Genomic DNA, 27,089 nt, shown 5'->3' with positions numbered 1-27,089 from the left:
CAGTCTCCTGAATACAATATATTTGCCTTGAGAAGACGGCTCTGGAGAAATATTGGCCATCTTTGAAAATTAACCAGCCTTTAAAAATTTGTCTTGATTTCCTTTCTGCTGTACAATTTGGAAAACCTGGTATTTATGAGTGGTTAAAAAAAGACGTTCTTTCTTTGCTGCCCAAGCAGCACAAACCCCAGCTGGAACGCCGGATCGTTGGCTCAACCAACCGGTGGCGTTTCCCCAGAAAGCCTTTTGTGGGGGACCTGCTGGCGCTTTCCCAGATGTGCAAGGCTGTCAACATAGACTTTGATGAAGTTCTGAAGAACCCAGACAGGTAGGAAGACCAAAGGCCCATGGCAGGGTGAGCCATCCTTCTGGGAAGTGCCCCATGGTTGGGCAACTCTGATTGGTCAGGTGGGCTGTCCTGGGTATTTGCAAGGAAGGCTGCCTTTGGGACCATCCCTTAGGGATGGACAGGATCAGGGTGACAACTTCCTCTGAGAATGTCTGTGGGTGGTGATTAAAGTCCAGAGAGACTGAGAATTTTTTTTCTAGATTTTCCTTTGTACTGGGAACTTTGGACCCTAACAGGATTCTAAGTTTATCAACTGATTTGTTGACAAACAAAGTGAGCCGGTCCGGCTCAGAGCTTGAACCCCTCCCACGAACGCGCGTGTCCACCCAGCAAGGGGAGAAGCAGGCTTCCGCTCACCCGCAAAGTGTTCCGAGCCGCTGGCTTAGAGCATCCCTTCTTCGGGTTATGAGTTTTTATTTGCCTCTCCTGGGGACACAGAGCTGGATCCCACTGCAGAAGGAACACTTCACTTCCCTGGCCTTTCGGATCTGCCTGAATGCTACTGCCCCCGTGCCCTGGCCCATCTGCCTATGCGCACTCCGTCTGACCTACCTGAGCACCTACCTGAGCATGGGCTGTGCCCTGGGCAGCACCTGGCGCGGGAGAGCCCCTGGCTCCACGTTTGCTGAGCGAGGAGCCACGTCTTCCCTTCCCAGGCCCACCGGCCAGCCCTGCTCGGTTGCCTCCCACCCCACCGATGACTACACCGCACACATGTGAATAAACCGAAACCCATCTGGGTTTGGTCTCTAAATTCTCTGGTGACCCCAGCTTAGAAAAAATTGATTGCTGTGAGTTGCAGTTTTTGGCGTTGGTTACTCATAGCCTTAAACAATTTTGAATTTATTTTATATTTTGTTTGGTTAGAGCCCTGAAGAAGTCTTAGAGTTCGTTGTGCTCCTTAGCACCAGGGCCAGGCCGGGCAAGCAGGCGCAGGAGCTGGGCCTGGGGATATAGGCAAACTGATCCAGAAGCCTGAGGAGGGAGGCTGGGCTGCAGGGGCAGACGTCTTCAGGTCTTGGTTTGCAGAATCGCTGAGCTAGGCTGGGGGTGGTGGCCTGAGGGGTGATGGCCATTGGTGCTGGGCTTTTGGGCCATTAAAAGTCGTCTATTTGACAGGGTTGGAATTCCTTCTCCTCCATTTACTAGTTCTGTGACCTTCAGCCAGTGGCTTAATCTCTCTGAGCCTCAGTTTCCTCATCTGTGAAATGGTGACAATAGCATCTCCCCTGAAGAGTGACCTTCAATCAGACAGTACATTAAAAAAAGATTAGTGCTGTTCCTGGCAAATAGTAGATGCTCAATAAACAGAGCTATTATCTTTATAGCGTAAGCAGCAGTCTTAGTTATTGATCCTGGTGGTTTCATTTGGGGGAGGGTCAGCCCTGTGCTCTGCCAGCCAATGACTCCATACGTCACTCTGCCTCTTAGCACTTTCTCCAAATCCAAACACCTTGCCTCAAACACAGCAGATGCAGGGACTGGTCTGGGCACTCTCTTCCCAGGAGAAGCTTTGCAGATCTGCCTCTCTCCTTGGTGATGCTGGGAAGCTGGGGGTCGGGAGGCAGGCTGAGGGCAGGGAGGCACTCAGGACAGGCTGATCACTCGTGTACCAGCGGTCAGCGGACCCAGGCTCAGCTCATCTGGGCAGGTTGGTTGCTCCACAAGCCTCTCGTCCTCTTCCTGAGACAGTGGGCTAGCCTGGGCACGTCCTTGTCCTGGTGACGGCAGAGGGCAAGAGGGCAAGCCCAGCTGCACGTCATGTCCACTCAGCCAAGGCAAGTCACATGGCCAAAGTCAAAGTCAAGGGGCAGGAAATACACACCAACTCTGTTGGGAGAAACTTTGGAGTCCTGCAGGACAAGGGTATGTAACTGGGGCCACGGGTGCAGTCTACTACAGTGTGGGAGGAGCTGATTTTCTTTAACAAACACAAATTTTTATTTTCTTTATTTTCACAATGGGGATTTATTCCATGTCATTGTGAGAAACATAAACTTGGAAAGCATAACAGAAGTTTTATTTAATTTAGGTAATAAAATAAAGGGCTTATTCCTGGTAACCCTTCTGTACTTTCAGACTTGTCAGCTAACAAGGTTGATGGTAGGGGTGTGGGGTGTCTGGAATTGTACCTGCGACACACACACGGGCACCTTACCAGTAGCTCTCTGGCTGCCCAACCAGCAAGCCTGTTCCTGCCGTTGACGCTGTTATTGTTGCTTCTTCCACTTGGGAGCGCTGTTGACTGATGGGAGCTGGACCCATCTATATTTTACTAGTAAAGCGTCACTGGCCGTGGAAAGCTGAGTTAACTAGCTCTGAGCTTCCCATTTATTTCAGATACATAATTGTGCTTCTCATACGTCAATGCCCCAGGTTCTGCCCAGCTGGCCAGTACTTCTGGTTGTGTCTGTGGGTTTCCATGACGCCGTGAGCTTTTGGCTCCATAACTCAGAGATGCTATACAGGAACCTCAGGTTCCTGGTCTTCGTCGTGCTTCCTTCCACTGGGACTGGGGTGTGGAGTACGGGGAGAAGGGGCCTGAGAGATGAGGAAATGCTAACCTCCTTGCAAACAACCTAACCTTTTTGTGCCTTAGTTTCTTTATCTGCAAATTGGGGATGCTGTCTTACAGAGTTGCCATGAGAATTATATGAGATAATTCATTGAGAGCTTAGAACAGTATCTGGCAAATAAACACCCAATTAACATGTGTCATTCACTGTCCCTGGAGTTCTCTGGTACGTGTGGACACAGCTAACATATGAACCCAAAGATCCAGGACGGAGGAGTGTGGCTGAGGAAGGAGGCTCTAGGGCAGAGGTCCCCACCCCGCAGGCCACCGGTCCGTGGCCTGTTAGGAACCCGGGCTGCACAGCAGGAGGTGAGCTGCGGGTGAGCAAGCAAAGCTTCATATGTAATTACAGTCGCTCCCCATCGCTCGCATTACGGCCTGAGCTCCGCCTCCCGTCAGATCAGCGGCGGCATTAGATTCTCATAGGGGCTCAACCCTTACTGTGAACTGCGCATGCGAGGGATCTAGGTTGTGCGCATCTTATGGGAATCTAACACCTGATGATCTGAGGTGGAGCTGAGGCAGTGATGCTAGTGCTGGGGAGCAGCTGCAGATACAGATTATCATTAGCAGAGACGTTTGCACAGAGACCATAATAAATCAATGGCTTGCAGACACATCAAAACCCTATCAGTGAGTGGCAAGTGACAAGCTGCATCTTACAGAGTAGACTAGACATAAACAACACACTTCAGGTGTCACTGTCTCCCATCACCCCCAGGTGGGACCATCTAGTTGCAGGAAAACAAGCTCAGGGCTCCCACTGATTCTGCATTATGGTGGATTGTATAATTATTTCATTATATATTACAATGTAATAATAATAGAAATAAAGTGCACAATAAATTTAATGCACTTGGATCATCCTGAAACCATCCCCCCAGCCCTGGTCCATGGAAAAATTGTCTTCCACGAAACCGGCCCCTGGTGCCAAAAAGGCTGGGGACCGCTGATCTAGGGGGCTTGGGCACTAGGAAAAGGTGACCCTGCCTCATGTTTTTTCCCATTCTGACTGCAATGCCAAGTCCACTCTGAGGTTGGAAGGAGGTCATGCTAAGAGGCAAGGATGCAAAGAAGGGACCCCTAGATTTTTATCAGAGAGCAGTTTCAGGAGAGCTGGGACCAGAGACCCATGATCCACGGTGTAGAGCTGATAGGAGACCAGAGTGCCTGCTCAGTGCCAGGCGTCCCGGGCATTAGCTCTTTTACTCCCCCAGTGACTGCCACGTGGTCCTCATTTCCCTCCTACAGAGGAAAGCACCAAGACCCAGAGGCAGGCCCAAGGTCTGCATGACTCTTCCCAGTAAACCAAATTGGAGTTTTGCATGTTGAAGGTATCAAGTCAAAAGCCCTTTGGATGGTCTGCCGCAGGAAGTCCATATGTCCATGAGAAACTTATAGACTTTCCCTTTTACCCTCTGTTTCCCCATCAAGGTAGTGAGCCCCAGACTAACGGCATGTTCCCAGCATCCCCACTTTATCCCAGGCCACTTGGTCCCACAGGGTGAAGAGGACAACTCACAGATGCCATGTGTTCCATTAGCTTTTCCGATGGTCCTGAAATGAGCCTCAGCTTTGGGAGCTACAGAGTCCACAGGATACATGGTATATCTTGGCAAGCAGCCAATACACCAGGAGGAGGCAATGTGGTTACTTTTGTTGCCCGGCATCTCCTGGCTCAACTGATGACAGTGAGGTTTGTGAGGGTAGTTGAGGTCATGACTATTGCCCCAACAGGACAAAGTCTGTCGTTCCATTTTGAGGTCACAGTCTGAACTCCTGACCTTAGCCAGCTCTTCCCAGATGTGTGACCCAAGCCACCAGGGGGATTGAGTCTGGCTTGGGTCAGGCCCACTGCTCCTGTGGGATAAACAACTCAAGCGCCAACCACCTTCCTGAGGCTGAGTCACTTGTAATCACCATCTCTGCTTGGAAAGGGCAGCATGTGGTCAATATTATTCTGGACACAGGCTCTCCGACCCAAGCCCTCCTGCATACACCCTGGCCCATGAGGATTTCTGGCATCACTGGAAGACAGCATGGCAAATGTGACAGTGGCTGGTGTGGTCAAGTGTCCCTTGGCTTGTTGGCTTTCTTGGGATGACTGTCTTCAAGCTGTGAATATGTGACTCCAGTTTTGTTTCATTTCCTTGCTTAGCAGGGTGAATATAGTGTTTATGGAAAAGCGTCTTATCTTTGTCATTATCCAAGCATTGATATTTATCGAGCACTTGCATGATGGCTGTGCTAGGGCTGCCGGGGTAAATAAACGCCGACTCTGTGGGATGCAGAGCCTGGTGCAGAGGGCACGTGAGGAAGCAGGTGACCAGAAGACCCTGTGGAAGGAGTTCTAACAGGGGTAATCCGAGGGCGGGCTGGGGAGGGCCGCCAGCCCAGCCTCCCCAGAGGAAACAACAACTAAGCTTATCTGGAAGGATGAGTAGGAGCTCATCCAGTGAAAAGGTGAGGGAGCTGTGTGTCCAAGAGACTGGAAGCAAGAGGTGATGGGTTCAGGCTGTTGAAAAGGGCTGGAGCAGGGAGTGTAAAGGAATGAGATTGCAGAGACACGCAGAAGCCTGCTAGCCATGTGAAGGAGGTTGGCTTTCCCCGGGGAGCAATGGGGAGACAAGGAAGGATTCTCCGCAGGAGAGGGGCAAGACCAGATTTGCATTTCAGGTGGCTCCTCAGGCTGCATTGTGGGGTGTGCATCAGAGGGGACCGCATGGAGGCCCGGAGACCGGCAGTGACTGGGGGCAGAAAATGGTGGCTTGGATGAAGATCATAGCAATAAGGACAAGGATTCACCCAAGGAGAGATGGATGAATTCAAAAGGCATTTCATTAGATCTGGGCAAGAGATCAGGTGAGACAACATTCAGGATGCTGGCCTGGGCAACTGGAGGCTGGTGATGCCATTTCCTGGCAGAGGATTGGGGCTCAGTTCAGGGTAGATTTTTTTTTTTTTTTTTTGACCACACTGCAGGGCTTGCAGGATCTCAGTTCCCTGACCAGGGATTGAACCCAGGGCCACAGCAGTGAAAGCCCAGACTCCTAGCCACTAGACCACCAGGGAACTCCCTCAGAGCAGATTCTGTGTTTAGATTGTGGGCACACTGAGACTGGGGCATGCATGACCCTAACCAGAAGTTTTGCTGAGTTAACTTTCCAGACATGCCAGCACTCTCTCTCCCTTTCTCCAGCAGTTATTTATTGAGCACCTACTATATGCTAGGCACCGTTTTAGACATTCACCCAAAGAGGTGTCATTTAGGCAGCCAGATGTAGCCTCAAATACTTCCTTGGTAAGATCTACCCGCAAACTGAAAACAGGAATTCATGTTTTGAGCCGGTCATCAGACAGAGCTTACGGTTTGTCAAATTGGCAGACACATAGTGACCTGAAGAAACTGTCCCAAAGGGAGAGATATGATAAGACTGATTCATTTATGCTTTAGGGATGCTTACACTGGAATCATACATGTTGCAGATGAAGAAAAATGTCAGTATTAACGCCTGGATTTTTTGTTTGTATTTTTTCTTGAGGTTATGCATTTCACAAATTCAGAAAAATTTCCCTGAGAATTTGAAGAACAAGGCCATCCAAAGCGGGGAGGCAGGTGAGTTCTTGTCACCAATGGATTCGTCAGAATGTTGCTGACCTCAGGGGTAGCTTATGGTCTTTATGGAAGGAAACCAAACCAGAGGCCTGGTCACTAGTCTGTAAGTTCTGTTCCTGCCCACTGCACAATGTCCCACGTGTAATAGGTGACTGTAAATATTTCCCAAATGCACAATGAATGAAACTGCTTGGCAAACACATTTTCATATGCTAATGGCCATGATAAATACAGACCTGCCGAGGTTAATAAATAGGCTTTGGATTGGAAGACTAAGCAGAAGCCCATCAAGCCCCGGGGCAGCTGTTCTGTGTCCCTCTGGGCTTTAATCAGTCATGACTTGGATGTCCACATCTGCAGTCGTCCAAGAAGACTTATCTGAGGTAGGATGAGGAGTCAGACGGGGTCTGTCCATCTGGGAAAGACTCACTGAGCCCCACGAGGAGCCTGGACAGGTCAGCTTCTTGATGGTGCTTTTTTGGATAAACCCCACCCCACGGTGTGACTGTCTGAGGTCAGAGCCAGCCTCCTTCCCCGGCAGAGGCTAATCGATTTCTTCTCGCCCGTCAACTCTGGTTGATGGTGGGAGCGGGGAGGGGGTTGGGGGGGGTGGTGAGAAGTAGTGTGAGGCAGCCTCCGGGCTCAGGAGAAAGAGTTCCAGATTGGTTGTGATGTCTGCCCTGCATTGCCATCCTGAAAGCGGAAGGGGGCGCGGGGGACACACTTTATCCGCAATTCTGCCCTTGCCTAAAATAACCATTACGGGGCAAGATTCCTTTTAATCCGCATAGCCAGACTGTCACCTGAGGTGACCGGAGATTTGAGATGAAAACCCAGGTTCTCAACTCCCAGCATCAAACGATATCATAAAGTTGGTGAATAACAATAATAATAACAGGAGAGGAAACAGGTACCCAAAGTCATGCAGTCAAAATAACAGCAAAGCCAAGAAATACGTAGATGGGGCTAGTGAAGCTCAAGGTCCGGTCTGGCGCTGGGATTTAGGGTTTGGGGGGAATCACCCCGAGCATGGCTCCCTTCCCCCCAGCTCTGTGCGAATTCAGGGGTCCAGCCTGCAGAGCCCCCCTTGCCCATAGCCTCGCATGTCTCACCTGGCCAGGCATCCTTGGATCCTCCATCTACCTTCCTATTCAAGTCTCTTCTTTTTTTCTTATCATCTACGCCACCCCGGGTGAGACTCCCCAGCATAAAGCCCTTTACAGTTTGCAAGGAACCCTCCTCGCACTGTAATCCCATTTCATGCCTGTGAGCTGGGCTTTCTGGTGATCTCCATTCCCTCGAGAAAAGCAATGCTGATGAGATCTCTGCTCCCTGGTGATGGGGTTTTTTCTAAGCCATTCAGGTGGGTAATAATTAGACACTAACAGCCCAGTATTTTTCAACAGGGGACCAGGTAGCAGTTTTGCTCCCCAGAGGACATTTGGCAATGTCTGGAGACATTTTGGGTTGTCACAACTCCTGGGTGGGGCGGGTGATACTGGCATCCAGTGGGCGGAGGCCAGGTATGCTGCTAAACATCCTACAGCACAGGACAGACCCCTCCACAGAGAATTATCTGGCTCCAAATATGAACAGTGCCAAGGCTAAGAAACACTGCAATGGGGGAGGCAAGGTGAGGGCCCCTCCAAGAGTGTCACAGCCAGCGTCCCTGCTCCACGAAGCTTTTTCCAGTCCCCAAGTTGGAGGGCAGCTTGTGTGCCTCTGTTGGTCGGCAGCTCTGGTGGACGTTTACCGCTCTCTAAGTTACCTTGTGCCAATCGTATCCGCTTGGGAGCCAGGAAGCTCCCCGTGGCTGGCACTTTGTTCCTGAAAGGCCTAGCGAAGCCGCCTGCCCACTTGTTTGCTCGATAACGGGATGGACGGGGAGTACGTGGGAGAAAGAGTGAAAGCATCTTCAGGTCGGGGTGTCGTTAAACTGTTTGCTCAGCATCCTTTCCTCTCCTCAGGTGTGATTCTCGAATGCCTTGGCTTCAGATGGGAACTCCATCAGCCCCAGCTTTTTCAGTCCGGGACCTTGACCAAGCTTTACATGATGGCCCTGGCCCGGGGCAACGCAAACCCTGAGAAGGAGCTGGAGAAGCTTCTGCCAGGTACGTTCTCACCCAGAGCAGGACCCTCAAGGGCTCTCTGGTTAGAGAGGCCCCAGCTTGGCATTTGGTTATCTGTTTGGGGACCACGGTCACTCTGGCAGTTAAGAGCAAGGCTCGTGGTGTGATCTCATTACAGGATTAACCTCAGTCTCCTCCACTATAAAATGGGATAATGGTTCTTATTGTGTTTCATTGTGGAGGAGGTAACAGGTGTGAAGTTCTAGAACAACGCCTGGCACATAGTGAGTAGTCAGTAAATGTCAGTTCTGTTCTCATAATAACCCATTCTTGTCCACCAGCTATGATGGAGGCCCTCCCTACTTCTTTGAGAAGAGAAAGTGGGTTGTGTTGAGTGTTCTGATGGGCTTTCTAGAAAGAAGGCATAGTTCTGACATCTGTGGCTTGTTTGGCTCTAAGTGTGCTGGTTGGAGGTTTACAAGTGTACATCAATTTCAGTTTTTCTTTTTCTTTTCTTTCTCTTTTCTTAACGCCACCTCATACCCAAAAGTATTTAGGTCACATCTTTCTTTCTTTTTCTCTTTTTTGAATCCTAATAATCCCCAGCTGCCCCTTATCTGTCCCATAAGTTCCTCTCCTGCAGCCTTGCCAACTTCTTCTCAGGTCATATAGATTGGCATTGTCTCCGGACAACTCATAAGCAGGTGCCATGGAAAATTCAAGGTCTCCCAAGCAGCCGGCATGCCAGTCAGGATGGGATTGCATTTCCAGGACGTGGCAGTAAAGCTCTGATATTCTGGAGCCAGACGGGCTGCCGGAGCCCCCGGTCGGAAGAGAGAGCCTGGCTGTCTGCCGGCATCTTCCCGGCCACAGAGCCTCTGACTCAGCCCTTCCCGGCCGAGCTGGGAGCCAAGAGCAGGCCGTGGCATCCCCACAGAACTGTAACAGGCTTCACACTTATGATCTTCCTGAGCCTTTGTCCCAGTGTCTTCAGTCGTGGGACCGAGCTCTTTCTCCCATGGTCCCTGTGCCCAGATCACAGCTCTTCCTGGGCAACCAGTGAAAGGCCACTGGGGTCCAGACAGTGAGTACAATGAAAATCAAGAGAATATGGAAGGGAAAAATGGAGTTGTCATGTTTTTAGTAAGTCTAGAATGGTCCCACTTAGATTTGGCCCTACTAAAACAGCTGCTCTAATCCAAGCCCCCTGCTAGAGGCTGGGCCTGGCTGGGGGACATCAGGTCACGTGCAGGGATGAAACCTCAGTGCCTGGGCTGTCACAGCTTCCCGGGGTCTCCCCTGCAAGCACCACCAACTGCGTCAGACCCTTTGGGACTTGTGTCTCCAAGGCTTTCAGTGGGTACAGTCCAAGCACTTCATGTGCCTTCGATGATGGTTTCTATACGCATCTCACAGTTATTGCTTTTCTGTTCCTGAGAACATAAGCGTCATTCTCCTGGGGTTAGCAGCAGAGGAAGTTTCTGACCAAACCCTGGAGTGGTGGGTGCTGAGGACACACAGCTCCCCTGGAGCGACCCTGTGCTGGCCACACGGGGCTGTCCCGGCCACTCACGTTCATGTTCATTCCACCCAGAGTCCAGGATTGGCTGTACCATAGCAGCATGTGTTTATTCTCTAGGAGGATCCAAAAGCAAACGACCCTCTTTTACTAAAAACAAACCACTTTGGTTTGGGGGCACCTCAGAAGCGTATGATCAAATTAGCACTTTCCTATCAGATTGTGAAGTTTTACTTACAGAAACTGTCTTCCACGTACTCTGACCTAGCTGATAATATTCCTTCCTCCCTTCAAGAGATGTTCAGTACTTAACTTGTGCCAGGCATTGTGCTAGGAACTTAATGTCGGGGGGTGGGGGACAGACGAGCCCACTTGAAGTGACGATAAAGCATGAGAAATCGTGTGATACATAATGATCCTAACGATGCCTCCTGAATACCCGCTACGTGTCAGGCACTTGCCAGCATCCTCTTGTTTACTGCCCCCAGTGGGGGTGACTGACAGAATGGAGTGGGGCAGAGGGGAGGCTGTGCAGAGATCCAGGGGAGGAAAGTGAGCCAGAGCCAGGAACAGGGCCTGGCACTTAGTAGGTGCTCAGTAAACACTGGCCGAATGAGAGCCTAAACAGAGCCAGGTGCCGAGAATGTGGTGAGGGAAGCCTCAATGGCCTTGTTTGCCTGAGGGAAGTGGACCTTTGTTCTCTTTTTTCTGCATTCTTTGTAGCTGCAAATTGTGACATACTTTGGGCTCCTGACTCATGTCACTTGCATGACCTGGCACCCTGAGCTCACTGGCCATGGAATCCATTCATCCATCGATTCGGCCAATACTTACTGAGCACCAGTGTGTGCCAGACTGTGCGGGGCCTGGGGTGGGGTGGCAGGTTCACCGTCCAGTGTGCCTGCCCGGCCGATCGTAAACCGGCAGATACTCGGTGTATTGGCAGGTGGTTGGTCCAGGAGGGAACATAAAGCCAGTCTCGGGGGAGGTGGTGGTGTGGAGCTCCCTTCCATAGCAGAGGGTCAGGCGGGCCCCTGATGGGGAAGAGAGGGAGCTCCACAAATCTCCTGGGCAACAAACCACGAAGAGGCAGGTTTGGGACCTGGTGAACTGGAGACTAGTGGGAGGGTCTTGGGGCCGCTGGAGGGGCTCTGGCTTCGTGCCAAAGGCGTGGGACGCCGCTGGAGACCTGAGGGCACCGTGTGTCGTAACTCACATTTCAGAGTAACTCTGAGTGGGTGGATGGAGGCTGGCGGTGATGCGGGCTGCCCTTTCCCTTCCTCCTGGAAGCCCTGTGTGGCGGGGGTCCTTTGTCTGGAGCTCCGTGGGGCAAAGTCTCAGGAGCCGCTGGGAGGACGCCTGGGTCCCGCACTCATCCTTCCACTGATGGTCCTTGCGCTCCTGCCCGGTGCCAAGCCTGAGCTAGGTGCTCGGGGCGCAGGGATGACGGAGACCCGCCGCTGGCCCTCTCGCCGCTCACAGCCTAATGAGAGGAAGCGGGGAGGGAGGGAGAGAGAGGGGGTGGGGGAGGGGGCTCTGTGTCAGTGTGAGCATCAGTGTACCGGTCGCGACGGTCACAGTGGCTGTGTCAGATCATCGGGGAAGCTGGCCCAGGGGGACACGGGAACTCTCTGTACTCTTTCTGCAACTTCTTGTGAGTCTTCAACTATTTCAAAACAAATAATCATTTCAACAATGCATCCACTAAACCAACAAGCAAACAGAAATGAACAAAATACAGAGTGATCCACGCCAAGATCGAGGCTGCGCGAGTGGTTGTGGGGCCTCACGCTGTACCTGCGCAGGTCACTGTGGCTGTCACACCCGTGTGCCCTCGTCCCATTCCCTTCGCTAGCTCAGCTGCCCGGGAAGATGAAAGAACAACGCCCCGTAAAGAAGATGATCGTTTCCTTGAAGATCAATGACCCTCTGGTCACCGAAGCTGGTAATGTGCGCCTGTCCTTGTATTCTGAGAGTGTCGTTGAACAAACTGCCTCTCAGGTTTGAAAAACAAACAAAACACCACAAACTGGAGGCACACGATGTTCAGTGCCTCCTTATTAAAAATAGCTGAGCAGCGCAGGGCGGAGGGGAAGGAGGCTGGCACGATGTGGGGAAATAAAAGAAGGGGGCATTCTGCTAAAGAGAGGTGCTCGTCCTTGTAAAGAGGAGAGAGGAATTCAGAGGAGGGAGGAAGAGGCAGGCTACCCAGACAGGCCCAGGGAAGATGTCACTGCTTTTCTGGGCGCAGATGCCCAGGGAAGCTCTCAGGCCCACCCTTGTCCGTAGGCAGCACTGACCCGCCCCTTCCCACCAGGGCCCCTCCCTGGCTGGCTGCTGGCAGCAGAGACCTCCCCCAGGGGGCTCCGCCCCTCCCCATCCCATCCCGGCCACCTAGAAACACCTATTAACAGGTGTAACGCACTGTGCTGTCACGTGCCATCAGGAAATTATCCGCATAATAATTATCCACACCAGTTGTCCTCAGAGCCCATGGGACTGCACTACAGCGCTATTGGGGATCAGGTGGAACTCGGAATAAGCTGAGTCCACGGACTAGCAAATTTATCCTGGCTCGTCCCAGGAGTCCTAAACCTTTCTGAAGACCCCAGACTCTGAGGAAAACCTGCTGTAATGATGTCATCTCCAGAGAACACAAAACACACCTCATGCACACAGCATTGTGCACACCTTGGGGTGGCCACCTCCCCGCACAGGCCACAGACCCCAGGTTAGGACAGAACCCCTGAGGCACAGACTCAGGACAGGCTCACAGAAGATTCTTTCACAGGAGCTCCATGTTCTTTAGCTTCATCCTCAACTCCTTTGGGGGGCTGGGAACCCAGGCAGCATCTGCGCCCAGGTCAGAGCTGTTGCCTTTTGTCTAATGCATCCCTGACCCCCAGCTCAGGGACACTCATCCAGCAGGGGGGGCGCCTGTGCGTGAGGGATGCGGGGCTGCAGAGCCCCACGCTGACGGCTGGCCCTCGATGCCGCCTCCCCAGCCTTCGCCGTGGCCCTGAAGAATCTCTACCTGCGCGAGGTAAAGGTGAGCGTGGACGACGTGCTGGGTGTGCTGGCTGCAGCCCACATTCTTCAGTTCCGCAGCCTGTTTCAGAGGTAAGGAACCGTGGCCAGGCGCGGCCAGGGCCAGCCCCAGGTGGGACCCAAAGGGGCCCCCCGGCCCGTCTCACGGAGCATCCCTCTTCCGTGGGCTGGGACATCTGGGGTTACTTTGCATAGAACACAAGTTTGAGTCGGCCATTAATGCTTATGGAAGGTAAATGAACCAAATGGAAAAGCACTGATGGGATTAATTTTTCTAGAATATTTTGTCCCTTCTCTTGGGCTTTTTCAGGGATGTGTGCTTACTGCAGTCACGTCCTGAACACAGAGGTGGTATCTTATCACTCTTCGAGTTCCTAATTCCTGATGCAATTCAACAGAGAGGAGATTTAGGGCAGGGATGCTCTGCCTGGCTTATTTCACCACCCTAAGCCTCAGTTTCTTCATTTGAGGGAATGAATGAATGAATGAATAAATGAATGAACGAACATCCCATCTTAGCCCAGAGAGGATATCAGCTGCTCTGTAAAAGGCAGGGGCAGGATCTCTTCCAGGGACCTTGCAGGTTTCAACTCACTTTCTATAGAATCCATACAGCCACATTCAATCCCAGAGATTTTTGGGGGTTGGTGCCTCATTCCTGGGGGCACCTGAAATGACTTGGGCCAGATCCTCAATCTGGAACATCTCGAAGCCTCGTTGGGGATGCAGATGCCCCGTGAACCCAGGGACGCAGGCTTTCAGAGGCCTGGACGTGGCCACAGAAGACACGCAGAAGGGACCAGTCTTGAAAAGGCACTCCAGTGTGTCGGCCTGGCCAGACTACGGGGTGGGTGGCTGGCTGTGAGAGATGGGAGGCCCGCCGTCACAGGCAGGGACAGGTCGTGTAGCGTCTCAGGGAGAACCAAGGAGTCTGGCCTTGACCCTGCAGGTGATGGGGTAAAGTCTGGGTTTTCCTGAGAATCCCCACTCCCCTTCCATTGTGTGTCACATGACTTCAGCTCCGCATAACCTTGTGACTGATAATCACTACTAAATCACAGCTTCTGCACGCACGCATTTCTGAGCGGCTATTTCCCGGTGCCGTGCAGGAAGATATCTCTGGCCCCAAACCTGGAAGGCCAGCTTCCCTCTTGGAGTGGGGCATCTGGCCACCTTCTGTCTGTGAGCCTCAGCTGCCCTACGGGAGGCCCAGATTCAAAGCCCCATCTTCCTTCTGGAACCGGAACGTAGCCCTGGCTTATCTGGGGTGGAACCAAGAATGGCAGATGCTTCATTTCCTTCCTCCTTCACATGCCTTGTCTTGAATGCCGGAGCAGGGAGGGCTCTGGATACTGAGCCAAGCCTATCATTCCACTGACGAACAAACCTAGGCTCGCCTGGGGCTGATGGGCCCTGCCCGAGATTCTACAGATAATTGTGGTGGGGCTGGAATCCGAGGCCGGAGCCAGGCGGGTCTGGCACCCAGCTGGGCTGGGTCTCGCCTGCCTTTGAGAGGCTGATGGTACAGTTGGCAGGGGTGTGGCAGCGCAAGCCTCAGTGTGTGTGCACGCGTGCGTGCGTGCGTGCGTGCGTGCGTGCGTGAACAGAAATGCCCCGGGTCACTCTGATAGCATCACAAATCCAGGTGCTGGATGGGATCCCAAAGGTCATCTTGGCTGAACCCCCAGCCAGTGCAAAAATCACCCAGATGGCTGCTTGAGTCTGAATCACGCACACTTGAGGCCGCCCATCTCTAGGGGGTGAAGTGTGTGTGTGCGGGTTACACAGGGGGCTGTTTGTTAGACTCATGCATCAATGTCTGCTTTGGCACAACTGGGATCATGGTTGTTGGTTGTTGCCTGCACGCACACGCACACACACACACACACACACACACACACACACAACCTCCCTAAGGGTCACGGGTCCCTCCAGGCTCACAGGGCTGAAAGGGCATTTCCTTCCATGCAGGCCTGAACTCCATCTGTGGGCAACTGCCTGGTGCCCTTAGACCTTCTGCAAGTGGAAATTCCCACCCTCCCTGAGCCCAGAAGCAAGTGGCCCGGGTGGCCCCAGGGCTTGCTTTGTGTCCTCCAGTCTGGGAAGCCCAGCCAGTGAGTCCGCCAGTGAGAAGGGGGAGCACAGGTGAAGGTGTCAGCCTCCTGGAGCACTGATTTCTGTATCCCAACTTCAAACCCAGCTAATTCTGCCCGTGCATCTCTACTGGCAAAAACCCGCTCCTAAAGAACACTGTGCCTGGTGAGGTGTGGGACCTGAACCTCGCACACAGGCCCTTTCACACCTGGTTTCTCCCTTGCTGATTGGTGAGCTCGGCTCACAGTGAGGCCAGGAGCCCCAGGAGGAGAGGAGTTTTGTCTGTACATGGCAGGTATTTCCAGAAACAGCCACAGAGGCTGGCACAGAGGAGACACTCGGGGGATGGATTTATGCTAGGAGGGCTGCTTCCTGGCAGTCTCTAGTTTCAAGGGGGGAGTGTTGGGAGGAGGCAGAGGTACCAGGCAGAAGGAGGTCATGGAAATCAAAGCAGAGGGAGCATGTGAGGAGAAGCAATCAGGGAGACTTCCAAGAGGAGGTGGCACTTGAGCTGAGCCTGAAAGGATGCCAGTTGTCAAAGGGTGAGAGAGAAGAGGACTTCAGGCAGAGGAGAGCATAGAAACTGGAACATGCTTGGCCACTAAGACCCAATGCGGCTGGAGTTGGGGAGGGGTGTGGAAAGATGAAGGGAAAGGTGGGTGGGGAAGTTAGGGTGAGTTCAGGTCATGCAGACCTCAAAGGCCATGTGAGCAGGTTCTACCTGGTTCTGCCAGCAGAGGAGAACCTGAAGCTTGGGCGGGGAGAGTGACCAGAGCCCCTCTGTGTTTTGGGCTGAGACCTTCAGGATGCGGTGGGGACGCGGGGGGCTGATGTGGGCCGGGAGACCTGTGCAGAGGCCTGGGTGAGAGAGAGGAGGGTCTGAACTAGGCAGGGGAAGTGGGAAGGGAGGGGAGGGGGCAGGTCTTCCAGGAGACGGTGAAGATGTAGAATTGACGGGACTCAGCAATCTCACCTGCCAGCATGCTTGAGAGATGACAGCAGAGTCTGGTGTTTACCCAGCACAGATTTTTCCAGTACTCAGGACAATTCCTTATAATGGGTATGATCAGTCTGACTGTGGTGAAGGGGCCATCCTAGGATCCAAGGAGGGTGGGGCGTAAAGTGCCTTAACCATGACCAGATTGTTTTTCATTCATTATTTCTTGCTTTGTTCTAGTAAAAGTTTTTGGTGGCTTAAAAGAATACATAAAATAACAGGGCACAAATTGTTCAAAAAGAAAAGAAAAGAAAAAGGAGAAAGGAAAACAAGGCTGGAGAAGCTAAAATTACATAACCAAACCTACACTCTATAACTTTTGACTGTGAGCTCCCTAGCAGCTAATATGAAAAGGGAAACCTGATCAATGACATTAGATAAAACAAAGAAACCAAAAAATGACTTGGGAGATAAAACCCTGGGTGTCTTCATCAGATGACATTGAGTGATGCGATGATCAATGTCCTCAACTGTATCCACAGAGTAAATACAACGATAAATTTAATAATGTTCTTTCTTGATATTGGCAAAGTCTTCACTTCAAAATGCAACTGAGTAAAAGCTATACTTCAGGGGTGTGGGTGTTGGTGGTAATGAGCTCCTCAGCTCTCTGCTGATCTGGCTTAATTGAAGAATACATTTTAGAATACGTGCAAGACTTACCAGATATCCTTTAAGCCTTTGTCCAAGAGCAACATGTATCTCATCTGAGTTTAGGATAACCATTGAGTAATAATGAGTTCAAGATTTTGCTTCTGTATGAGAGCTCAGTAGCTATTCTCTGGTGCCCTGTTTGATGACATGAACATGCCTTAAGAAAATTGTGCTGGAGACTAATCTCAGCTGTGACAGGTGAGTCACTGAAACTCTAACCCAGCATATCCACCCCACCACGCACCCTGCCCACCCCAGCTCATCTCCTAGTCCTGCTCCCCCTCACTGCACTGCATCTGGGATCTCCTTGATGTTCCTTCAAAGTACGGCCCCTGTCCCTGCCTCAGGGCCTTTGCACATCCTGTTTCCTCTTCTTGGAATGCTGGCTTCCCAATTCCTGGTCTGAACAGTTCTTTGTTCTCCTCCTTCAAGGTTTAAATATCACTTTTCTGATCATCCCCCCACTAGGTCAGATTCCCCCTTTTTCACATTCCTATAGCACCTTGTTCTTTGACTTTTTAACCCTTAACACAACTGTAATAATGTGGTTACACGTCTAAATGTTTATTTAACGTGTGTTGGGCCCACTGGCTTTGTTCTTTGTAACCCAAGGGCCTCGCAGGGTGCCTGGCACATAGTACCTGCTCAGTAAATAGATCTTTGATGAGTAAGTGAAGCGAGTAAATGACGCCTAGTCGTGAAAAGGACGGAGATTTTCATCAGAGACTTGCTTTTTGAATCTACTCTCGTACAGAGAGGAACAGGTCTGGAAGCCCCTCTACAGCTCCGCAATGGTCTGTACAGGAAGAAGATACCTCCAGCAGGGGGGCAAGCAAATGGTCACCCTGGCTAAAATTAAAACTCAGTAAGGCACCTTTAGGTGCTTAATCTCTGAACAGTAATACTTCTCCCTGGTGCCAAGGCTACGTTGTTTCCTTCAGAAGGATTTGACCTTAGGCCTCACCTCCCTCAGCCCAGGGCTCTTTGCAACAAGCCTGGCCAGTCTTGTCCTCCAGCCAAATGTCCACATCCCTAAAATACGGCTCCTTTTCTTCCCTTCCCTGAAAGGTCTCTGCTGCCGGCGCAGAGTTGAGGGAAAACCTCTGGGGCTGCCCACTTCCCTAAAAGCAGCCTGGGGGCCTCCAGGAACAGCAGTTGTCTCTCTGCAGGTGTGTGACCACGATGATGAACGGACTCACGCCGAGCACCATCAAGAACTTCTACCTGGCCGGCTGCAAGGTGAGAGCAACCTGGACAGGGCACGTGGCACCTGGGGGGCCCTCAGGAGCACCCAGACTCTGGGATTTCACACACCAGGCCCAGCTCCAAAAAATCTTGAGGCCACCAACCTAACAATGCCAAGTGAACAATCTTTAAAAATCATTTTATGTTTAAAAGAATATTTTAACACTCCAAAAAGTAGAAAAGCTTTAATCTGGGGGTGAGGGGGTGGGGAGAGGAAAGCCAGCGTTTATCGCCAAAACAGCAGACAACATTCCAGGACATTCTTGGTGGGGTTGAGGGAAATTTGTCCCCCCTGGGCTCAGTCAGGGTGTCAGGGTTGGCAGTAAATGATGTAATCTAACACTCTCATTATCAGAGGAGAAAACTGAGACCCAAGCGGGGCAGGATGGGCGGGGGCGGGGGGGGGGGAGCGTCTGTGATCAGTCACAGACCTCAGTTCAGAGATTTCAGTTTGCAAGCCCTGTGGCAAACCACTTACCTAGCTGTGAGACTTCAGGCAAGAGCAGGAATCTTGGAGCCTCAGTTTTTCCCTCGGTAAAATAGGAATAATAATGAACCGACCTCATAGGGTAGCAGTGAGGATTGATTTGAATCAACCTAGTGCAGTGCCTTGAGCATAGCAAACACTCAGAAAACGTTATCTGCTGCAGTTTCTGTTGTGAAGAAGCGGTTTGAGCAGGACTGCAGCACGGCCTTCCCGAGAGCACGCGTGTAGCATCGTCGCCTTCCAGCAGAGGGCGCTGAGAGTTCAGGGACTCCTTTCTCCATGCGCTTTTCTTGCCTTCGCAGTACAAGGAAGAAACGCTCACCACTGCCTGCGAGAAGTGGATGGAGATGAACTTGGTCCCTCTGATGGGGACACAGATCCACCTCCGGAAAATCCCGCAGGAGCTGCTGCACAAAGTGCTGAGGTCCCCCAGGTCAGAGCTGGCTCCCAGTGAGCTTCCCCTGGGATGGGGGGAGGGAGGTGTTAGGGGGGCCTGCACCCACACCCCTGCTGAACATGCCCAGTGTGCAGTGCCTTCTCCGTCCCAAACGTCCCTCCCTCCTGGACAGCCTGGCCTCAGGGGGGCCCAAACGTGGGTACTGTGCTCGGGCATGGGGAGGGGTGCTATTGATCAGAATAGGGACCCTCGGGGTGCCCGCTGTCTCATTACCCACCTGGTAATTAATTAATTGCCTAAATAATGTTTTAAAATTCTGTCAATATTAAGACACATTCATCGTGGAAAATTTGGAAACCAGAGAAAAGGGAAAAAGGAAAAAGCTCTCACCCCGAAATCAGTTTCTTTTTTTTTTTTTTAAATTTTTATTTATTTGTTTATTTATTTATTTATGGCTGTGTTGGGTCTTTGTTTCTGTGCGAGAGCTTTCTCTAGTTGCGGCAAGTGGGGGCCACTCTTCATCACGGTGCGCGGGCCTCTCACCATCGCGGCCTCTCTTGTTGCGGAGCACAGGCTCCAGATGCGCAGGCTCAGTAATTGTGGCTCAAGGGCCTAGTTGCTCCGCGGCATGTGGGATCTTCCCAGACCAGGGCTCGAACCCGTGTCCCCTGCATTGGCAGGCAGATTCTCAACCACTGCACCACCAGGGAAGCCCCCGAAATCAGTTTCTATCTCCAGCCCTGAACAGTTCTAGACTCAGACATTCCACTGCCGGTATGACCTCACTGACAGTTAAGGCTAAAACCCAACTCTTGGTGCCCTGCCCTTTACTGCACCCCCTGCCCAGTGTTCCTTGACGAGCTGCTCAAGCCCCTGGGAGACCACTTCATCCTCCCGCACAAGTGCAACCCATCTCTGTGGGCCTCTGCGTGGGCACCAGCCAGAGGCCAACCTTCCAGGTCTCTCATCTGGACCAGCACAGGGCCCTCTAACTCAGGGTCTTGGTCTGCTCCTGACCCCCTTCCAATCACATCTTTAACCCAGGGGGCTTTGGCTCTGCCGATCCGGCCCCTCTGTGTTACCCACGTGGCAACCACAGGGCTTTCCTTAGACTCCGGCCAGCGCCTGGCCTTTTAGGTTATTTCCAGTGTTTCACTGATATAAATAGTACCTTCCTGACATCCTTCAACGTACGTTTATCTTCATCTCAGATTATTTTCCCACAGTGAATTCCTAGAAGTGAAATTACTAAGCCAAAAGGACTTTGTTTTTATTACTATTTTAAAAAATATTTTATTTGAAAATAATTTCAAACAAATTAGGTAACAAGAAAAGTACAAAGAATATCTCAGTACCCTTTACCCTGCTTCATTCAATCTCTGTCCTGTTTGCTTTATCATTTGCATCTGTGTGCGTATCTATTAACACACATCTTTTAACCCTTTGAGGGCAAGTTGCATATATCATGTTCCCTTACCCCTGAATGCTTCAATGTATATTTCCTAATAAAGAGAATTTTTCTGATATAATCCCAATGCAGTTAACAACTTCAGGAAATTTGACATTGATGTGATACTTACACAATGTGATGCATTGACTCGACACTGTCCTTTATAGCATCTTTTTTCCTCCAGTGCAGGATCAGGTTAGGACCACGTATTGCATTTAATTGTTGTGTCTTTGGGGGACTTTTTAAAAGGTTCTTGATACCCACTGCCAAGTTACCAAGATGGTATTCCCTTTGGGTGAATTACAAACATGAAGACAAAATTCTATGAAAAATTGTAATGGTATATTAGGAAATAAATGTTTCCTCATGCATGTGTGGTGGAAAGCGTTCCGATTCCAAGAATTAGACTTGGAAAGATTTGTTCTCCTGTTGGTTTGAATTGACTCAGTAGCTTGCAATGCCCTCAGACTTACAGGGAAATGAGGTTGGTAGAACAACGTTCTGGGTTCTGGTGTTGAGGGAGACCTCTAATCTCTGTGTTATCTAAGCAGACCTCAGGAACTTGGGCCCCGAGAGCAATGCCAGGCCCTGGCAGGGGGGAGCCGGGGGCTCCCAGGGTCATTTTGCCCTGCTCTCCATGGCTTTTCCACAAGTGCAAGCTCCCCACCCTCCATGGAGCAAAGGTTGTGCAACCCTTGAAGAAAAGATAAACATGACAGCCCTTAGACTTCTCATGACACTGTCCCTCCCTTGGAAAGACTGAGCTGTCTCACCCTGGTAACATTTAACCAAGGAAGGGAAAAAGAATGTCTGACCACAACCAGAAAGTTAGCGATGGGATACGCCCTAGAAAAGGCTGGCTGGGCAGGAAAAGAGGTCAAGAACATTACGTGTCAAGCGTCTAGACTCACAAGTTTGGGGAGACATGACTGATGTGGACACGGGGTCCTGCTCCTCTGGCCCCACCCCAGGAGCTGTCTGTCTTCACAGACAGTGCCGGGCTCCCTGGAGGGAGGGGAGAGCCTGTGGGGCCTCAGGCATGTCGTCAGCGCGTGTGCCCTGGAGGGACCAGGCCCTCGGCTCCTGGACCTCATGCTGCCGTCTTGCCTTCCGAGGTGAACTCTCCTCGCCTGGTTGATGTCCAGCTGCCTTGAAGCTGGAGGGAGGAGGGGAACAGAGGGCATGGAAAGAGGGGCCTTGGGCCACACCCAGTGCCTGGGGAGATGGTTAGAAATTTACCAGGCTTGGGCTCCTCATCTTAGTGGCTGGTGGACCTGACACCACAGACCACACCTGCTTAAGAAAGGACCTTTGAGTGAATTAACTTTTTTTTTAAATTAATTAATTAATTTATTTATGGCTGTGTTGGGTCTTCGTTTCTGTGTGAGGGCTTTCTCTAGTTGCGGCGAGCGGGGGCCACTTTTTTTTTTTTTTTTTTTTTTAAATAAATTTATTTATTTATTTATTTATTTTTGGCTGTGTTGGGTCTTCGTTTCTGTGCGAGGGCTTTCTCCAGTTGCGGTGCGCGGGCCTCTCACTATCGCGGCCTCTCCCGTTGCAGAGCACAGGCTCCAGACGCGCAGGCTCAGCAGTTGTGGCTCACGGGCCCAGTCGCTCTGCAGCATGTGGGATCCTCCCAGACCAGGGCCCGAACCCGTGTCCCCTGCATTGGCAGGCGGACTCTCAACCACTGCACCACCAGGGAAGCCCGGGGGCCACTCTTCATCGCGGTGCGCGGGCCTCTCATTGTCGCGGCCTCTCTTGTTGCGGAGCACAGGCTCCAGACGCGCAGGCTCAGTAGTTGTGGCTCACGGGCCTAGTTGCTCCATGGCATGGGGGATCCTCCCAGACCAGGGCTCAAACCCGCGTCCCCTGCATTGGCAGGCAGATTCTCAACCACTGCGCCACCAGGGAAGCCCTGAATTAACTTTTACTGAGCGCTTCTGGGTGTGTGCTGTGCTGTGTGCACTGTCCCTTTTAATCCCCACAGTGCTGTGCGGTAGGTACAATTATTGTCCCTAAGATAAGAGCGATGATAAAAGACAGGGCTAGGCTAGAGCTCAGGGCTCCGGGCTCCAAGGTCCAGGTCCCACCCTCACTGCTGCACCGTCTCCTCATTTGTAACAGAGGCCAGGTTTCCCAGCAAACAGAACTCAGCGAGTGCTGGGTTGTCCGGGGAAGTCACATGGCCCCAGGGCATCTGTGTGGAAAGGCCAGCACAGGGTCAGGGATGGAGAGTCCCTCAGCCCCCACTTAGCGTAGACTGTGACCCATCCCTCGCTCGTGGGCGTGGTGTTTGGGTCTCTAAGCCTTGTCGGAACAACATCTGTCTCAGCAGGTGCTTCAACTTCAAGGCCATTCACCTTCCCCATCCGAGGTCCCTTTGACCTCATCTTCCTTTGGGTTTTCTTTCCATCTTGTAAATGACCTGTGGTAAAACACACAGTTTCCCTGACCTCCTGGGCCTCTGGTTTTCAGTCAATTTTCTCCTTAAAGATCACCACTCGGTGACCCTGTTTCACTCACTCTAATATTATGAAAACTTCATTCTGAATTCTGTTTTTCTGAAAGCCAAGCTCCTTGTAGACTTAGGAGAATGGAGGACTCAGAGGGCTGTCTAGTTCTACCTGCACGAAAGGCTGCCCTGCAGCCCGGGGGGCACGTGTCCCTCCACCCCCAGGCTTCCTGTCTATGATGCAAAGAGTCTCGAGGGAATTCCCTGTGGAATTCCCTGAGAAAAGCCACCGTGTCCTCCACGGCATTTGGAACACCACTGGGCAGCCCTCTCAAACAGTATTTCCTGAAGCTAATGCTTCTCTGGCTAATAATAACAATACCTACCAATTATGAAGCACTTGGGGTATACGGAACACGCTGAGTGGGTTTTCAGGTCTAATTCTTACAGCAACCCAGGGAGGAATTCCTCGTGTTTTCCGCTGCGGAATGGAGATTATAGGACGTGAAAGGATTGCTCCTGCCACGCAGCAAGAGGGTTGGGAATTGAACCCAGGTCTGAGTGGCCTCAATGCCCGTGGTCATTACCAGCCCACTGGTGTGCTCTGCTTCAAGCTTTCTTATTCCTTATTGATGGTCAAGATCAATAAGGACATGGAAGGTCATATTTTTGATTATAAAAAATGTTACAAAGGTAGGAGGATAATGCAAAACACAATTGGACCCACCTCCCCAAATGAACAGATGGTAGCATTTTGTCGTAAGTTAAGAAATAAAACATGACCAAGAAAGCAGATGTCAGCTGTGTGCTCCGCCCAACCCCCCGCCCAGCCCTATTCCCCTTCCTTCCTCTTGGCCTCCCTCCCTCCCTAAAGTGGAGGATTTGTGTGAATCCAGTCCATGAGATTTTATTCTTGTTACATACATGTACATGCAAAAATAATGCACAGTCTCGTTTTGCAAAGGTTTAAATTTCAAATCAACTTTCTCATAGTGATTGCAGTGATTGTGACTTCCTGCAACTTACTTTGTTCACTAACATCACGCGATGTGTTCTCGCCATATTGATATGTATGTACCTAATTAGCATCTTAAATTTTAATTGTTGTACAGGGCTCTGATGAATGAATAGACAACAGTATTTTCATTCCCTTCCTAATGGCCTTTTGTTTTATTTTGCTTCATTTTTGCGATGACAATCAGAGCTGCAGTGGACATCCTTGTTCATATTTTCTTGTTCACTTGGGCACGGCTTTCTCTATGGTCTGTGTTCAAAAGGAGATCTTTATTGTTTATACACAGTTTTCTCAATAAAAATAGAGGACAATGTCTTGTTAAAGGCATTTTTACACCAGTTACATCCCAATGGCTACTTGTGAGCCCCAATAAACACATGTAGAACAGCCCAGATGTTCGCCTGTGTTGGAGGGAAGTTTAGGATCTCTCTGAGTTCCGTCTTGATTCAGATCATCAGAGCTCTTAGGTAAATGAAAATATGTTTGAATGTCCTCAGCGTGATTATTTCCTGTAGGAACTCATACTTTAGGGTACTAATACTTGGCCTAAAGACAGAGGGGTTTATTTCAATAATTACCCTTCATCATAAAAGTAAAACCAGGGTCCTGATTCATGGAGCTCCCAATTACTCCCCTTGTGTTGGTAAGCTCCTCCTTGGTAAGATCTCAAAGAACCTTCTGGGCTTGAGGACCTCAAGCGTGGGTTCTGCACCAGAAGACACGTAGCTCCCCAGCCCAGCAGTGGTTGAAGAGTTCCTTGTGGGGACATGATACCAAGTGGTTCTGTGATGTCTCCCCTCTTGGCTCACTGTTATTGCCCAGACAGTGACAAATTTGGTTACTGTCTGGCCAGAGTCAACGCCCACGCATTGTAGGTGCCTAAAAAAAATAAGAGGAAAGAGACCATTCTACTGTGTCCAGAAATAGCGAGAGGGGTGGGAGGGTGACATTCCCATTGCTCTTTGAGTCGCGGTTTAGCTTGGCTTCCACCCACCGTGACCACTAAAGTGGTGGTTGAAGAGGCTGTGATATATTTTGAAGCCAGGGTGCATCTCCGTGGTCAGAGACAGAAAATATCAATGGGTTTAAGAAACATTGAAATGACTCAGAGAACCAAGTCATCAGTGGCTCTTAGAAGACCTGTTTGGGAAACATCCTTTACAGAGCTGATTCCGTGGAGAGCAGCCCCCACTCCTCCTCATCCCTTCTTCCTTGATGAGATGTCTCGTGCTGCTGCAGGCACAGTGTGGGCTCTGGAGCCAGGACCCAGACCTCTCAGTGGGCCACTCGGAGCCCTGCCAGGCAGGAGTCAGAGCTGCTGCCTCCCTGAGCCCATTACTGTGCCCAGGCACTGCTCTATGTGTGGTCAGCTCAATAATGGTCCCCCAAAGATGTCGACATCCCAAGCCCTGGAACCTGCGAATACGTTAGGTTGCACGGCAAAGGGGAATTGAGTTTTCAGATGGAACTAAGATTGCTAATTGAATGAGCTTGGCATGGGGAGGTTATCTTGGATAATCCGTGTGGGCCCAATGTAATCACAGGATTCTTCAATGTGGGAGAGGCAGGAGGAAGAGTCAGAACCAGAGAGAGGTTTGAAGATGCTGTGCCGCTGGCTCAAAGATGAAGGAAGGGGCCACAAGCCAAGGGATGCCAGCGGCTTCTAGAAGCTGGAAAAGGCAAAGAAATGATTCTCCCCTAGACCCTCAGGAAGGAGCACGGCCCTGCCCACACCTTGATGTTAGCCCAGTGAGATCCATTTTGTACTTAGGGCTTCTGGAACAATAAGATAATAAATTTGTGTTGTTTTAAGCCACTCGGTTTGTGGCAATTTGTTACAGCAGCAATAGAAAAATCATATGACGTGTCACCTCACATAGCCGTCACAGTATCCTCTGAGCAACTGCTATAATCACTATGTTACAGATGAGGGAATTGCAGCTGCAGGGCCAGTAAGCAGCCTGCAGGAGGTTCCACAGCCAGTTTGGGGCAGAACTGACCCCTGCCCAGGTCTGACCTCAGAATTATGTGACTTTGGATAAGTTATTCACATTTCAGCCCTCAATCAGGGCCAGGACTGGAATATGACCAGTGAGGCACTCACCTCAGGTGCAAAATTTAAGGGTCACGAAAAACCTCAGTCATTGAGATAAAATGTATTTTAATGCAATATTTTACAGTGAGAATTAATGCAAAAAAAAGAACCATGATGAACAAAACATTAAATTTTTAAATAAACGTAGGGTCAGTCCAATTTCCACATCTATAAAAGTAAGGAATATATCCCAACTGTAGGGTTGCTGTGTGGAATTAAATTTTAAAAGTGCGGAAACGCCTTGGGAACACTGTCTCCTAGTAGGAGCTCATTCAGTGACGGCCATTGTTTAACAGCAGCACAGCCAGTGGGTGAAAACACAGGCTCTGGTGGCGACAGGTGACTTGAGGTTCACGGTCCAGCCATGCAGGTTACCAGCTGAGTGACCCTGAGCAAGTCACTCGCTATCTCTCTATGTGAGTGCACCTACAGACTCAGGGTGGTATCGCCTCCTTCCTAAACTCACTTTTAATTTTTCAGTTTTTTACACACAGTGTGGTTTTGGCTGTTCCTAAAATTACTTCTCAATCTTTTATTTTGGCCAGGTTGTTTACTTTTAGCGAGTTTCACCTTCTGAAAACACTTCTTTTGTGGGTCTACTTGCAACTAAACAACAAAGCTCAGACAATTCCGATGTACGAAACTGTGCTCTCATTTTTTAGCAGGTAACGTGACTTAGTGTTGATTGATGAATAGTACATACACTATTTGTTTGCTCATAATATCATGGGGGAAAGCATCAGTGATATTATTTTTCATAGCATTATTCAGAGTGCATAGAATGCAGTTTTCTTATGGGATCTAAGATTATGGGATAACTTTGAGCCACTAGATTACTTGAAAAAGTGAATAATAGGTGTTATAATATGAGATAGTCATGTGCCTTTGAGCACGTGTTCTGTGTCCAGTAAAAGACCTGATGCAAAAGGTATGCTTTATTATTCAGGAAAATTACCATACCGTACTGGCCTTAAAAATTTCATACTTAAAATGTACCTAAATCAGCCCAGATCATTCTCATTTA

At 50.5% G+C, this 27,089-nt stretch overlaps 1 protein-coding gene and 1 long non-coding RNA gene across 2 annotated transcripts in view; one reads left to right on the top strand and one right to left on the bottom strand.

The window, feature by feature from the left end:
• Nucleotides 1-2,156: 2,156 nt before the first annotated feature.
• Nucleotides 2,157-27,089, top strand: part of BTBD16 (BTB domain containing 16) — a 57,172-nt gene continuing 32,239 nt past the window's right edge. Inside the window, exons 1-9 of the mRNA XM_057530784.1 lie at nt 2,157-2,215; nt 5,601-5,786; nt 6,467-6,540; nt 8,508-8,651; nt 11,984-12,073; nt 13,134-13,248; nt 18,091-18,160; nt 18,956-19,086; nt 26,611-26,730. Of these exons, the coding sequence (XP_057386767.1) occupies nt 5,740-5,786; nt 6,467-6,540; nt 8,508-8,651; nt 11,984-12,073; nt 13,134-13,248; nt 18,091-18,160; nt 18,956-19,086; nt 26,611-26,730 (791 nt within the window). The 5' untranslated portion in view covers nt 2,157-2,215; nt 5,601-5,739. The remainder of the gene's footprint in view (nt 2,216-5,600; nt 5,787-6,466; nt 6,541-8,507; nt 8,652-11,983; nt 12,074-13,133; nt 13,249-18,090; nt 18,161-18,955; nt 19,087-26,610; nt 26,731-27,089) is intronic.
• LOC130705027 (uncharacterized) lies at nt 8,614-18,960 on the bottom strand. Its single transcript, XR_009005639.1, has 3 exons — nt 18,645-18,960; nt 16,931-17,056; nt 8,614-11,611 (listed from the first exon to the last, which is right to left on the bottom strand). It is a non-coding gene; the product is annotated as an uncharacterized LOC130705027 (long non-coding RNA).

The sequence above is a fragment of the Balaenoptera acutorostrata genome, chromosome 16, assembly GCF_949987535.1.
Source record: "Balaenoptera acutorostrata chromosome 16, mBalAcu1.1, whole genome shotgun sequence".
NCBI lineage: Eukaryota > Metazoa > Chordata > Mammalia > Artiodactyla > Balaenopteridae > Balaenoptera > Balaenoptera acutorostrata.
The sequence above is the reverse complement of the archived record's forward strand: the minus strand, read 5'-3'. Positions and strand labels throughout refer to the sequence as shown.